The sequence below is a fragment of the Bradysia coprophila genome (assembly GCF_014529535.1).
Source record: "Bradysia coprophila strain Holo2 chromosome X unlocalized genomic scaffold, BU_Bcop_v1 contig_20, whole genome shotgun sequence".
NCBI classification, from domain to species: Eukaryota; Metazoa; Arthropoda; class Insecta; order Diptera; family Sciaridae; genus Bradysia; species Bradysia coprophila.
In genome coordinates this window covers 4,621,785-4,637,219 of record NW_023503307.1, presented here as the reverse complement: position 1 = coordinate 4,637,219, position 15,435 = coordinate 4,621,785, and the positions used below count along the sequence as shown (strand labels likewise).

The window sequence follows — 15,435 nt, the reverse complement described above, 5'->3', positions numbered from 1 at the left end:
GGTGAACCGCTTTTGTTTAGGAAAAATTACTTCCGGTTGGGCTCCCCAACCAACGTCTATCACCTTATCTATGTATAACATGCAGATTCAGAAGAATAGCTACTTGCTTGGTCCACTGTTATTTACAAATGGAATCTCTGATTTTTTTCACCATTTTTTTGAATTACGAATTAATCATGAAAGTCACTTTATTGTGCAATTTAGTATGCATGCTTTCGAAACAAAAATGTGAAAATGTCCTATAAGCCCGTAATTATAGATGACAGTGTAAGCCAATACAAAATCCAAATTTTAACAAATTAAATGGCTTAGAAGTCGTCGTTTGGTGAAACTTTTAATTTTGTAACTAAACTAATCTGTTCACCAAGCTTGACCAGCCCGTTTTGGGTTGAATATATCGAATAATGTCTCTAAGTAAATTGTTTATCGAAAAAGTGACCAAGAAAAATTTACGATGCTCTGATCTATATCATCCCGGTGAAAGTTGTTTAAAATTCAATTTTTATCTCCTAAAAAATACATGGATTCATTGTGCAAAGTTCTATGCTCCAATTGCATTGGTAATTATGATTCCAAAGAAAATGTCATTAAATCAATAAAATGTTAGAATAATTTTCAATGTAGCTCCCGCTGGTGAAGAAACTAAACAGTGTGCAGTGGACAGAAGCGAAAAAATCTTTGAGCTTTTACATTAACTTGATTGTGGGAACAATAATACCTTCCGCACTAACCGTCTCATTGGTCTGTGTTCTTAGGTATAAATACTTTTATGAATCTACGGTTCGGGATGACAATCAGACACGTTGATTTTACTATAGCAACTACTTCGGGAGAATATATCTGTCGACGTTAATTTACATTCCCAACTTAATTATGACAACGTTGTATGTGCCATGGATGGATCAAAGAGTGGCAAATACATTCGGGAACATTTTGTTAGTGGTGGTAAGCTTCTAATAATTAGAAAATTACTTTAATCTGCCTTTAACTCCGCGTTATTTCAATAATTGTCCAGGAGCTTGTGTCAGAAAAAAAGCTCTGCTAGCTTTATGATTATCAATTTTTAGATTAAAAATCAAATATCTCCTCAAAGATGCAACGTTTTTCCTTCTTGTCATGACTAGTCAGTTTTTTTCCGAAACCTGCCCGGAATATAATAAGAACTCCATTCTGGAAAACATGGAAACCTTGGTCTATATCTCAACGCCCACCTAATGACTTAAAACCCGGGTACAATTGGAAAATGTTTAAATCAGTGTAGAACTGGCGGTGTGACGTAATCTCAATGTTTACGAATTTTCCGTGTCATTTTTTTAGAGGAACCCTTTATCGCCTCCATTTTGGAGGTCACATTAAAAAATATTCTGGATGAGATTTAGGTAGTGGCTCTTGTACACGTTTGACGTTATCGAGACTAATTACTATTGTGCTTCTATCGTTCTTCCTCGATCTTAGGGTCACAATATCCGTTTTATGGGGATTTGGTGTCTATAGACATAGGCAAATGCTTCCGCCTTATTACCTACTCGGATTTCCAAGTTATTCGGAAGGAAGTTATCTTTATGTTGAATTTTCATTTATTGTTTGTTAGCATTTGGAAGCGCTAATAAGAGAAGGTCGCACTTCGTTCTTGCGGTTACTAAGAGATTCAAAGTGGATACAAACTATTTTGTTTATGGGTGCCAGTTCAATAGTTGTGGACACCATGAGTTCAATGCCAACAAACATATTTTGGTACTATCAATTTTATGGTTTCGGGGTGATTTCCGATAATCAAAACATTTTATTGACTCACAGGTTTATAAATCCGCGTCCGAAAGAAGTATGTACGGAAAATGATTTCGTCGAACGTCTGGTAACGGATAAAGTATTACCAACAAAATCAAGTAATTGCGATCATAACTCCAGCTGCAATCAACACATTTGGCGAGTATGAAAAAGTTTTTAAACTTAAAAGTCTCCACTTGATGATATACCAAGTAATTCAAAATATTTGCATGTACATGTCAGAGCACGAAACAAATTTCAATGACAATGATCGGATTCGAAACACTCCGTGTAATTTTGACCAACATTAAAACCATTTCCGTTAACCCTTTTGGAACAGGAAAACTTTTGAAAAGTAAAATAAATTTTCCGTTAATGGTCATGGTCAGTGGATATACTACAGTTTACCACGTGAGTTTACTGAATGGGAACAATTGCATTATACTAGGAACAATATTTATGTGCGCTTTGACTGAAATTTAGCTTTGAAATTAAGTTCAGAGCGAGCGAAAGTGAACTATCACATAGCATTTTCGCCCCATGCGAGCGAAAATGATTCATTACATGGAGAATGTTTTCAGTTTATTTTACGTGAATTCTTTTGTGGTATTTTTGCATGGGGCAGGTAATAATGCAGAATACATTGGTGACTGCCTGGGTGAATGCTACGCTTTGCATTAATTCGGTAACAGCTTTGTGATACTCGCAAACTGACTCTTGTGTTTTTGAGCTAGTTGCTTGATATACTGTTTTTCGACAATTGTAGCTGCTGAAGCTTGTTGCTTGTTAGTTTACTTTAATCAAAACTGTTACCTTATGTAATGAATTACTTTCGCATCGCAGCATCAACCATAATGTATACTACCACGGTGGGGTTAAACAAAACTTAAATAGACTCGCGACACCACCTCTGATTTTTTTCATGTTCTGGTTGAGGGACTCGAGCACTACACGAAACTGTATTCAGTAATATGTGTATCTGTAGTCGGTTAAAGCTGATTTCGCTACATGTTAGAGGAAATTTACCCCAAAAATATGTGGAAATCAGCTTTAACCGACTGCAGATGCACGTAATCATTGTAAAAAATGCTCGAAATAACTCAACTCACTTATTTATGAAGAATGGATAACAGTTCCACTCATCCTAAAGCAACGGGCACTTGGAGATTCATGATAAATCGAAGCAATTTTGACACGAATTAACTTACAATTCGTCCCTCTATCCGATGCTGAGGGATTCTTTTGAAAAACAGCCTACCGAAATCGGACGAATTTTTCAGTGGACTTTTTTATATGTGCCTAGAAAGGACTTCGAACCTAGAACCCAAAACCACTTTCAAAAAAATTCTTCGAAGCTTTTGTGACTGGTGAAAGGTGATCAAAAACCGAAAACTTGCACTTTTCTTACCAAAATTTCTCCGGGTACACGAGCCGTACGTGGTCTTGTGGGGTGTCATTAGAAAGGTAATCACATGTACTATTGAGCCGAATAGAGACTCATTGGTTTTAAATTTAATCCACACTGAAATATGTGCAGTTGAAGTTTTCAACAGAAAACTTGCACTTTTCTTACCAATATTTCTCTAGTTACACGAGCCGCACATGGTGGTGTGGGGTATCATTTGAAAGGTAATTTTATGTGCTTTTGGGCCAAATAGGGTCTTATGGGGGTTTGAAAGCATCTACGATGAAATATGAGAAGTTGAAATGTTTAAGTGTCCATATTTCATCGCATATGCATCCAAACCCCATAAGACCCTATTTGGCCCAAAAGCACATAAAATTACCTTTCAAATGATACCCCACACCACCATGTGCGGCTCGTGTGACTAGAGAAATATTGGTAAGAAAAGTGCAAGTTTTCTGTTGAAAACTTCAACTGCACATATTTCAGTGTGGATTAAATTTAAAACCAATGAGTCTCTATTCGGCTCAATAGTACATGTGATTACCTTTCTAATGACACCCCACAAGACCATGTACGGCTCGTGTACCCGGAGAAATTTTGGTAAGAAAAGTGCCAGTTTTCGGTTTTTGGTCACCTTTCACCAGTCACGAAAGCTTCGAAGAATTTTTTTGAAAGTGGTTTTGGGTTCTAGGTTCGAAGTCCTTTCTAGGCACATATAAAAAAGTCCACTGGAAAATGCGTCCGATTTCGGTAGGCTGATTTTCAAAAGAATCCCTATGCTATAACAATCTGTATTTAAATTGACTCGTGGACACGCGCCGGTTCTCCGAGTAGTACTCGAGTCCCTCAACCAGAACATGAAAAAAAATCAGAGGTGGTGTCGTGACTCTATTTAAGTTTTGTTCAACCCCACCGTGCTACTATATCGAATAAATTAAGATTGGCTCACCTAGTTTGTGTATATTACGTAGGTGGAAGCACGGGGTTTCAGTGGGTTTCGAACATTTAGTTTTTTCATGTTGCAGATATTGCAGTGTCAAATTCTGTCCAAGATGTGACATATTTGCAAGGTATTGGCCTTTTTCACAAAGTATAATCAGCGTAACTTTCGTAAAAAGAATCTTGAATCTGACAAGAGCACGTGTGCCAACGTGTAAAAAACAAATGTTCAAAACCCCCTGCTGAACCGTGGCGATCCTCTTGTCAAACGGACAGTACATAAACAAATTCCATCATTTATAACGAACAAAAATTTCACTTTTTGTCTTTCAATGAAATGATTCACTTTCAGATTTCCAAATGCATTCAGAATCGTCTAAGCAGAGCAAAATCGATGCCAACATCACGTTACACAAATTTAATGTCAGGATTTTTGTGTGGTTCCGTTTTTTGGTTAAACGCCGATTTGTCGCTGTTATGTCATGGTTTGTCAGCCGCAATACAGTTAACATTTCAAAATTATTTTATGGACTGGCTTGCAACGAAAAACAAATCTATCGCAAATTCTGCAGCAAATTTTCCTTGGTCGAAAGTTTTCTTCTTGGTTACTATAGGTTACGCGCTCCATTTGAGCATATTGTATCCATCATTGTGCTCGAAATTTATGCATAAAATTGCAGATGCAGTAGTGTCTTGCAGGTGAGATTACGATTATAGTGCGGACAAGGGGTCATTCATAATTAAATATAGTGGAGAAGATTGTTAGAGATTCAAAAAGCTTGACAATCCTTAACTACTGACAAAATGTCGTTATTTATGGGTGATCCCTCATTAGACTAGACTATTCTGTGTAATATTTCCCCAATGGTTTACATTTTAACATTAAGTTCGAACAAAGTATTTTTTGGTTATATTTTCGAATTTCAAAAGTGGTCTGAAGTATACATTCCAGTCATGGACAGCATTGATTCTTAATACACAGAAAAGTCGAGCCTCACTTATTCATTTGTAAAATATAGTTCCTTCAAAAGCAATTTCGTTCATAGGTTCAGAGAAGTAAGGAAACATACCTTCAGAGCCATTTTTAGTAACGTCACGAAGTAATACAATATTTTTTTAATTGAAAAATAATGAAATATATATAGTGTTCAAAGAGAATGTCAAAAAGAGTGTTCATCCATCGAGCTCAGTTAAATTAACTGGTTTTTTCCTAGTTAACTGGACTTTTACATACAAATTTTGACGTATCACCCAACGGAACCAGTTAATTTTTCTCTCTTTTACGCTCTTTGAACACTGTATACACGAAACGCTTTAAAAATCAATAAGAGTTTGTTATGGGCCGATGATATCCGGAAAAAGGTTGAGCTACGACACAAACTCGAATAATGGAAAACTTTGGAGATAAGGTTGGTGCAAAAGCAGACAGTCGCATAAAGTATCATAATCCAATGTACTAGACTATTTAAGCTAAACTTAAAAGATGTAAAAATAAGAGGCTACGATCGCACAGCGTATCACTAATAGACAAAATGAAAACGATGACACTGCTATATTGATAGCAGGCAACTCTACACAATATAAAGCCTTCAACATAATTACTTTGTTTGGTCTTGTATCATGAATTAACAACAACGCATTTCAAGCATTAGTGGTACTATATAAATAGGGGTAAATAGGTAAATAGAGGTGATGATAATCGATTATAGCCGTACCACAGAATTAGTACGAGAAAGTAAGGTCGGCTTTACTTCTGTATGGCTCTTCCGTACATTGGAGACCGAAAAAATGTACAAGACAGGCTCAAAAAATTCCAGAGACTGGCTTGCAGAGCTATTACGGGTGAATGGAAATCCACACCAACAGATGCGTTGGGAGCCTTATTAAATCTACCCCCACTTCACATTCTTATACAATCGGAAGCAATTAAGACCTTAGATAGAATCGCATCCTTGGATGACAAAAACGTGACACCTACTGAACATAACATCACTTGGTTTGAGACTAGGGATTCCCTACCTGTTCTGTACATGCCTTCAAATAAAATTACCAAAGTTTTCACTTTAGATAGAGATTTCGAAGTTGTTATCCCTAGCCGAGAAGAATGGCTGATTGGCACATTCCCACCCAATATAGGCATTGTTATATATACAGACGGTTCAGCTATTGAAGACAATGCTGGAGCAGGCATGCATTGCTCTAAGCTAAATATCGAAATGCAAATTCCACTAGGAGAGTTTTCATCGATTTTTCTTGCTGAACTTTGGACTATCTTGGCCGCTGGCCTTTCTTTGATAGATGACAATTCCATTCGACAATCAATATACATTTGTTCAGACAGCCAAGCAGCCCTAAAAGCACTTAAGTCGTACATGAAAAGTTCTGCCCTATCGTTAGAATGCTGGCACCTAGTGAACCAAATAGAACAGGTAAATAATTTGAAGCTAGTATGGGTTCTAGAGCACTTGGGCTTCGAGGGTGACGAAAAAGCTGATACGCTAGACAAGGCGGCAGCTTTGAGCAAAACATATGGTCTGGAACCCATAACTAGCGTACCGCCTTTGATAGCTAAACGACAGATACTTTCCTTAAGAGAAAAGAAATTCAGAGAACACTGGGCTAATATCAGATCATGCCGACAGTCCAAACATTGTATACGCATCAGCAGGAACAACACCAAGTATTTAATTAATGTCAGTCGTACGAGGTTAAAATTTTACACTACGGCTTCAACAAACACCTCACCACTATATGTAAACGTTCTGAATCGAGCTGTGACCAATGCGGTCACCACACTGACACAGCTGAACATTTTCTGTGTGACTGCCCTGCCTACATTCTAAACAGGATGAAGCATCTAAGCAACTACACCATTAAATACCAGCCCATCAAACATATGCTACCCAAGGACGACCTGAACCTCATCGTTAGTTCAGGTAGATTCCAGGAATCAGCGTAGAACCGAAACAAATCATCGATAGAAGCACAATTGGCCCAACGGAGGCTACGACGGCCCAAAGGCAAGACATTTTCAGCACTGGGCCGAAAAATTGGACAATGTAATGCGAAATTATCGAAAATATTAGATAGTGACAAGGTCAAGAGCTACAACTTGGGCACAGGTACAATTTTTCCGATACAAACGTGTATCAAATAGTAAGTTTCGTCAGTTTCGTGTAATGTTCGGAACAGATCACTTTTATCTGATCTGAATCTGAAAAATGACAATCTGATCTGAAAATTTCAGATGAAATCTGAATTCAAACTGAAATCTGAAAATCTGAAATTTTCTAATCTGAAATATTCAGATCAGTTTCAGATTCAGATTATCTGAAATTTTCATACAAATATTTCAGATAATCAGATCAGATCAGTTTTTACCTGAACTGAATCTGAAATTAGGCGATCTGAAATTTTCAGATTCAGATCAGATTGAACTCAATAGTAATCTGATCTGAATCTGAAATTTTCAGATTATTGATTTTCAGTTTCAGATCAAATCTGATCTGAAAAGTTTCAGGTCAATCTGAAAATAATTCAGATTGATCTGATCTGTTCCGAACTTTAGTTTCGTGCTCAGATATGAGAAGTTTAACATTTTTAACATGGCCTGTACATCAAGGGCTTTCAAATGGTTACCACACGTTCCACACTAGCTAACGTTTTAGGCTGACAATGCCAACATTTTTTCTCAAATGTCGATCTACTCGAAAATCAATCCTAATACTATTAGGCTAATAGCCATATTAGCGAGCGTCTGTGAGTAATCTATGTGGGAACCGAGTAGTTGGCACAGGTCAATTAACTATTCGAATGCAGATATCCTTTTGTTAACTAGAACAGTTGTTGACATGAGAGAGTATGATTGTTAATCAGTTTCAGGCGAACCGTAGATGAAGAAAGATTTAAATAAAATTTGATTCGTTTACGTTGAGAAAAGTCGGATGTTTTATTAGGCTACGGCCTTGCCTGATCCTATATGGGGGCTCAACCGCTTTTGGACCTTTAAGGGATGTAAATTGTGAGAAAAATTAAAAGACATTTGAGAAAATCCATTTAAAGTTTGCAAAGTGAATTGTGTAAAGACGATTTTGAACAATAGAAAACCGAAAGTAAATGAAAAGAAGCACGTGGAGAAAAGAATCACAAAGAGTCCGGGTGAATGCTGAGTGGATTTATGCCGAACAAATCGCAAAGAGTCCGAGTGAATGCTGAGTGAATTTACGCCGAACAAATCGCAAAGAGTCCGGGTGAATGCTGAGTGGATTTACGCCGAACAAATCGCAAAGAGTCCGGGTGAATGCTGAGTGGATTTACGCCGAACAAATCGCAAAGAGTCCGGGTGAATGCTGAGTGGATTTACGCCGAACAAATCGCAAAGAGTCCGGGTGAATGTTGAGTGGATTTACGCCGAACAAATCGCAAAGAGTCCGGGTGAATGCTGAGTGAATTTACGCCGAACAAATCGAAATGAAGATAACAAACAACTGCTAAGAACTAAAGAATGAGATGGGACGAAAAGAAGCTGGAAAGAAAACGAACACGCAACGAGACGAAAAAGTAATTTTAAAGTTGGCATACGAACTTTGAAAGTTCCAGAAACATCGAATCGACAGCAACGTGGTGTATACAATTCGAAACAATAAGCAGGTTGGCGAGACAACAACAAAAAACAGATCGAACAGTGACTTGCAGTACAATTGTCGCTTATATGTTGAACTTCGATTTGGTTGGTAAATCGGAATCGTGCGGCAAGGCTGGTTGTATAATTTTCGGATCATACGATGCGACTACTTGGATAATTTTGAGTTTCGAATATACGAGGAATGTGGACGATTTTGATGTGAACATGAAACGTTGCAATGGCGATGAATATGGCAAAAGTGTTTGGATTTATCATTCGTTACATTTGTGAATTTACCATTCGTTATATTTGTAAAGAGGGCTGTGTGGTTGAACACATTTGAGGTCAAATGTTTTGTTAAGAGGGGGTTGTGTGGGAACCGAGTAGTTGGCACAGGTCAATTAACTATTCGAATGCAGATATCCTTTTGTTAACTAGAACAGTTGTTGACATGAGAGAGTATGATTGTTAATCAGTTTCAGGCGAACCGTAGATGAAGAAAGATTTAAATAAAATTTGATTCGTTTACGTTGAGAAAAGTCGGATGTTTTATTAGGCTACGGCCTTGCCTGATCCTATATCTATATAATAAAATCAAAAGATCAGTAGCACTTAGGTTCAAGATGCTCCTAGTCATTGTTTTCTACAATTGTATGTTATTAAATCGTAACAGAAATGACGAAGAATAATCGATTCGACTGATGGACTTTCTTTAACAGCAGGCCTTCAGTTGATGATATTATTTCAACTTTTCAGAACGTAAGGTTATCACTTTAGCGTCAAAAGTTACATTTCGTTTTCGGTTGATTTTTTTGTTGTCACTAAAATTAGTTGATTTATAACGTCGCGATACACAAGACCAATTTGTGTGTGGACTACATTTTGATACATTGAAACGATACGAATGGGTCGCTTAAAATGGTTTCTGTTTCTCGCATTTAGTTCCGTGTTCTGTGATGGATCCGTAACGTCAGTATTTAGTTCATTGCGGCGCACTGATAATTCCGGTTTGTTGACTAACGAGATCAGTTTTCCGATTTATTTAAAGGAGAAATTAAAATTTCAGACGAAAAAACGTACCACTTCTCCAAAGTGGATACATTCAAACCTGTCGATGAACCGATTATTTATGCGGATGGCTACAACGATAATACAAAAATGATAGTCGGCTTTCAAAATATGATAATTTTCGGGGTGTTTGAAAACGAAAAGCATTATGTGATTCGAGTTAACGAAGATTTAGATCAAGATCTTACCAATATTCCCAGTCAGTTTTTGAATAACGGTGATAGCGGTGAATTATTCGATATTGTTACACTGAAGCCTACTGAGCCGCCGACTACAGCGTTCCCGCGATTCCGGGACAGTGTCAAAGAATTACAGCGGGAGACGTTACCAGGCTTTGATCCAGATACACAGACTCTAAGCGACTATCTACAGCAGGTTTCTTATAATATGAGCAGATTGCACAATCAACAGAGTGATGATGAATGAAAGAAACTCCGAGTCGAAGACGTTTAGCATCAAGGGCATTTACCAACTACTTTCGATTTTCGGAAAAAAAAAATTATTTTATTTTGACTTGTAAACGATTTACATAATTACGTAAATAAAGCCAGGAAAAACGTGACAAATGCAATTAAGTTAAAAGCCACAAATGATCTAGCACCTGCGTTGCCAGCGTAAGTAATTTTGTAAATTTCATTTGTTGCATCCGCAGCCACTATCAAATGACCTCGCTTGTTGAAAATGGCACCCACAGGCCTCAAACAAGTGTTACAGGAGTTGGTAGCATCTGGAGCGAATACTACATCGGTTACTTCCCCAGTAGGTAGTTGCGTGCTAGTTTGATGAATTTTTTTAAAAAGTGCAAATGAAATTTAAAAAACCATTTTCGGGGTACCTGTTGTTGAAAGGATACCATGATACTTTGTATCCATATGAGACACCTGGATGCCAAGAGCTATTGGTAAAAAAAACGGTGAATTTGATTAGTCACAATTAGATCTATACAGTCGTTATAGTATCAGTAAAAAATTTCTTTACCCTCTAAAGGCAACGAATGCATCCCCAATTGAAGAACAAGGGAAGGCTCCATCTACACCACAATTTTCGCCTTTGTAGAATTCGATAGACAGTGGTGCTGAATGAGCGGGCCTACAAGAGAAATCAATTAAGCTTTATTTGCAGAGAGGTTCACTGAGAAAAAAGTTGACAGTTCCGTCCCCAGGTAATGTAATTTTTCATATAAAAATCACATTTGTGACAGGTAATGCTGTTTTTTTATGAGAAATTACATTACCTGGGGAAAGATTATCTGTCACAGGTAGATAATAATTTGAAAACTTTTTTGTCAGTGTTATGATTAAACCGTTTAACGACGCCTTCTGTAATTCTGCTTTGAAAACGACGTAGAATTCGTTATAGTCAATATATAGTCGTTATATAAAACAATTTTCAAATTATATGCATAACTAGCAACAGTGGATCTCCCTTGACTTGCTAGGCCTAACTTGAAAATCCTCACCCAGCGACCCAGCCTCTTTCGTAGCTTTCGTAGCCAAAATCATCATTACTTTCTCGAATCAGACTACTTTGGAGTACCGCACAGTTGTTTTCAAGAACTTTTGGGGTATCGAAGACTTGAAAGGATGCTGCTGCTGCTACAAAACACCCTTCCAAGTAAAGTAGTCGATTCAAAGAAGCAATGTTGCAGTTAGTGTTAGATTAGTCTCGGCAAGATACGAATGGGACTGGGTGTGGATTTTAAAATTGGAAAGATCGATCTACCCACCACCCTATTAAATACAAATAAAACAAACACAATGTTGACCACCTGAAGCGAAAGCAGCTGTTGATGCTAGTTAGTGCTTACGGAAATTATTTTAGGACTGTCTGCAGCATTTATTTTTACTTACATGGACAAAACTGGAGGAGGATTCTAGAAAAAAAAGAAAAAATAGTTAACTACAAATGACACAAATATTAAACAGGTGACGTCAGTGAAATTTAGACGTAAATTTTCTACGTCTGGTCGCTCATACAATCAAAACTGTTCATACGTCTTTATATGGTTTTGAAAATTGAGGATATTCTTTGAGTTTTGTAAGGAATGATGTGCCTTCAGCAGTAAGGATTTCTCAAAAACGAACCAAACAGAAGCACCTGCCTAATCAGAGGACAATGAGCCATGGGAACGATTTTAGTGTGAATCAAATGGCGCATGTTTCCGCAACGTCTACAACAAAATTCCGAATAAATTGTATATTGCATTATCTCAATCGATTCTGTCTCGCCGCGTTAATAGGTTAAATAAATCATAACTTTTCTACAACAACCACTTTAGATAACACCTAAGTTTCGCCACAGAGATTATAAACCGAAAATAGAACTTATAAACGTCGGTAAGCTTACCTTTTGTCTCAATCAACGATTTCATGATGACCACAAGTAAAATTTCATCTGTTTCATGACGACACCTTAATCCGATTCATTACCGTGTGAATGATAGAACGTATTTTATGGGCCAACATTCGCATATTACGCTCGCGGTTTACATAATCTCTTGACAGTGATATAATAAGCCTTTTATTGGCGGTCTCTAAGTTTTATGTAATCAATTGTCAATAAAATAAAATTGGTTTTATCTGAGACATTTTGTTGACTGATTCACTTGTTGATTCACTTTCGATATTTTTCAAAGGATTTTTTTTATAATTCTGAGAAAATGTCACATGCTAAATATAGATACTATAGATCTAGATCTAGACATAAACTAAAACCAGTGACGTATGAATCTCTCCCCTGATTAATTGATCAAAGCCTGACGAACAATACAACATCATACGTAATATATCACTGGACGCACTGGTTGGTTATATCACCACCAGAAACTACCACAGGAAAGATAGTCGCCGTTTCATGCCCAGTTTCGACAGGAATTTCAAATTTAATTAAAGGTAATCTTACCCTATTCGGATCTTGACAGTAAGAATCGTTGTGAGTGTCGAAAGTTGGCCACGCGAATTGTGATCCTGCTGGATATCCTTCAAGATTGTAACTCGACCTTTATAGTGGTGCAAAAATTGTTGTAGTAACAGTTAAAATGAAAATTGCTGAATTACAAACCAACAGTAAGGATCTGTAGAACGTTTATGAGAGGTCAGAGCTAATTATTACTTTTAATTTTGAAATTGACTTACATCCGTAGTGTGTACCACTCGGCAAAGTGAATTTGTTCATTTCTGCGATGTGATTAAAAATTTTGTTACGTGGAAAATTATAGAGAAAAGGAAGTAAGTTACTTACCTTCACCAGGATTCTCATCCCAAACAGGTCCGAATTCGGGATGTTCAAGCTGCAAGGGAAAATGCGTCAGTTACTTAGGGTTATTATTTCCAAAGACCATTTTGAGGCGTATTGTTACACGTCACAAGTTGTGCCTCAATTTAAATATTTTCATGGCATTTGCTCACCCTGTCTGGCCCATTATCAACACCAAAAAGGACACCTTCAGAATTGAATGCTAGACCGACCGTATTTCTTACACCATCGGCAAACAATTCACCATCGCTAAATGGAATCGGTAAAGTTTGTGAACTTAAATTAAATCGTCGAATTCTCGCTCTCCTCGAATCTGGATCAATGTTGGCTTCGCTTCCGATACTAACGTAAAGTATTCCAGCAGCGTCAAATATTAACGTTCTGGTAGTGTGTCCACCAGTTTCCATTCCGTTGATCACCGTTTCAACGGTAGTCCCATCGATCAAAGAAAACTGGCCGGGTACATAAGGCCAACGATAAACCGTCGACTGACCTGATGCATACAAAAAGCCGCCAAAAAACGCAATGCCATGAGTCAATACCAATTCAGGCGCATTGACTATGATTCTAGTTTCTACTGTTGAATTGCCGGCATCATCGATTGTTTCTCTAGAGACAAAATCAACCACACAATAGACGACAACTTAAGCTGAAGAAATAACAGCGAATCTGTTACCTTATTGCAGTTATTGTGCTGGCATTTGAACTCGTTACCAAAATATCACCAGAACTGTCGAGAAGCAAACCTCGAGGGGATAAGATCTGAACTCAAACAAAAGAATGATTTTTTTTGTCGGAACTGAAACTTGTTGGCTTACATTGGTAACATAAAGTTCAGCAACAAAAGGTGAAGTTGTTTCGATTTCGGTTGCACAACAGAAATTCACCAGTAAAGGTAAGACTACCAATAGTATCGTCTTTAAATCCATCGCACTGAATGACGATTTTCGCTAAAAGCAATAGCTTTAAGTAAAGTACAGGCATCGTTATCATCAGGTAATGTATCAAACAATAAACTGATACTATGTCTATCATTATCATACGCATTTTTGTGACGAATCACTCTAGTTCAAAACGAGGTGATCGGCTAATTATTATTAGATGTTTCTGTACTAATATGTCAGCACGACATCATCTAATCTGAGAGCTGAGAGAGACAGTAGACATGTGATGTCAGTGATATAAGACAGATACAAGGCTTTGCCATCTCATGTTATACGTAGATATGAGATTAACTCGTCAGTATATCATGTGAATTTTAGGAGAATTTCCCATTTTCAGACGTTCAAAGTATAGACGGAGCTATGCGCTATGGACTGGGCATTCCATCATGTTTTTGTAACATTGCGAGTTCGAAACTTTAGAATGGTGTAGCTGTAGATTCAATTATTTTATGCGTACTTCTAGAGCATAAGAAAAATGAAAATGTTGGAATCGGATAATCAGTAAATAAAATAAGCTCTAACTCGAGCAAACTCATTTGCGTCATCAATTAAAGATTTTCAAAGTGGTTGTGAATCGAGTCAAACAGGCCTATTACTAGAAACCAACACTTCAATAATTGAGGTTGATCTTCGATTAGGTTCTCAATTATGTGTCAGCGGCACAATGGTATGGATCGTATGGATTGATCTTGTTTTAAGAGTGCATCAGGACGAATTGAAGCCACAATGAAGTGAACAAAATAATCTTTGACTTCGATTATTTCGATTTTAGTTTTTTATTTCGTCCGTTAGACACTTTTCTAAGCAGAGTTTTTCTTTCGACTGTAGGTCAAAGGTTAAAGATTCTAAGATGCTGTACAATTCGGTTGTCCGCTCTCATCTGGAATTTGCAACCCCGATCTGGTCACCTTACCATAATACGATGAAAGTGTCCAACGACAGTTTGTACTGTATGCGAACCACGATCGTCATATCGACTCAAACAACGAAAGCTACCGCCTCCGTCAATACGTCGACAGGTGCACCGAATTAAACTTACAGTCGCTGGTAAGACGGCGGGCAAACGCAGCAGTTTTCTTTGTACACGATGTGTTAACCGGAAGAGTCAACTCCCAAGCCCTTCGTGACAGAATTACCTTGAATGATGGATCAAGAACACTTAGGAACTCGTTCTTGATTCGAATTGATGCTCGTAGACGAGAATACCTGACTTATTCGCCGTTCATCTTTGCATATCGTTTGTTTAACTTGGCCCGACTCTACAATCGCGAGAATTTCGCCGCATTGTCACGTAACTCGACGATTCGGCGTTTGGCACATTTACTACCTGCTAGTATTAATGAATGTGTACTGATCGTTTCGAGATTTCGTTTTTGTTTTATTTTGTTTTGATTTTGAACGGTTTACGGCTATTTTTGATATTTTCTTTG

The 15,435-nt window shown here is 37.5% G+C and overlaps 3 protein-coding genes across 3 annotated transcripts; 2 read left to right on the top strand and 1 right to left on the bottom strand.

Moving 5' to 3' along the window:
- The first annotated feature begins 132 nt into the window (after positions 1-132).
- On the top strand, positions 133-5,273 carry LOC119068581. The gene is made up of 8 exons (XM_037172226.1): positions 133-560; positions 625-755; positions 819-945; positions 1,592-1,734; positions 1,798-1,930; positions 2,011-2,178; positions 4,467-4,813; positions 5,161-5,273. Exons 1-8 carry the CDS (start codon positions 405-407, stop codon positions 5,216-5,218), a joined length of 1,263 nt encoding a protein of 420 aa, XP_037028121.1. The 5' UTR covers positions 133-404; the 3' UTR covers positions 5,219-5,273.
- Positions 5,274-9,542: 4,269 nt separating this feature from the next.
- On the top strand, positions 9,543-10,292 carry LOC119068596. Its single transcript, XM_037172251.1, has 2 exons — positions 9,543-9,745; positions 9,805-10,292. The coding sequence occupies exons 1-2, from the start codon at positions 9,643-9,645 to the stop codon at positions 10,230-10,232; spliced, it is 531 nt and encodes a 176-aa protein (XP_037028146.1). The 5' UTR covers positions 9,543-9,642; the 3' UTR covers positions 10,233-10,292.
- Positions 10,293-10,296: 4 nt separating this feature from the next.
- LOC119068579 (uncharacterized protein BB_0024-like) lies at positions 10,297-14,047 on the bottom strand. The gene is made up of 11 exons (XM_037172224.1): positions 13,880-14,047; positions 13,738-13,823; positions 13,214-13,670; positions 13,047-13,095; positions 12,941-12,982; positions 12,867-12,879; positions 12,708-12,804; positions 11,657-11,679; positions 10,785-10,895; positions 10,642-10,701; positions 10,297-10,580 (listed from the first exon to the last, which is right to left on the bottom strand). Exons 1-11 carry the CDS (start codon positions 13,988-13,990, stop codon positions 10,340-10,342), a joined length of 1,290 nt encoding a protein of 429 aa, XP_037028119.1. The 5' UTR covers positions 13,991-14,047; the 3' UTR covers positions 10,297-10,339.
- Positions 14,048-15,435: the final 1,388 nt, after the last annotated feature.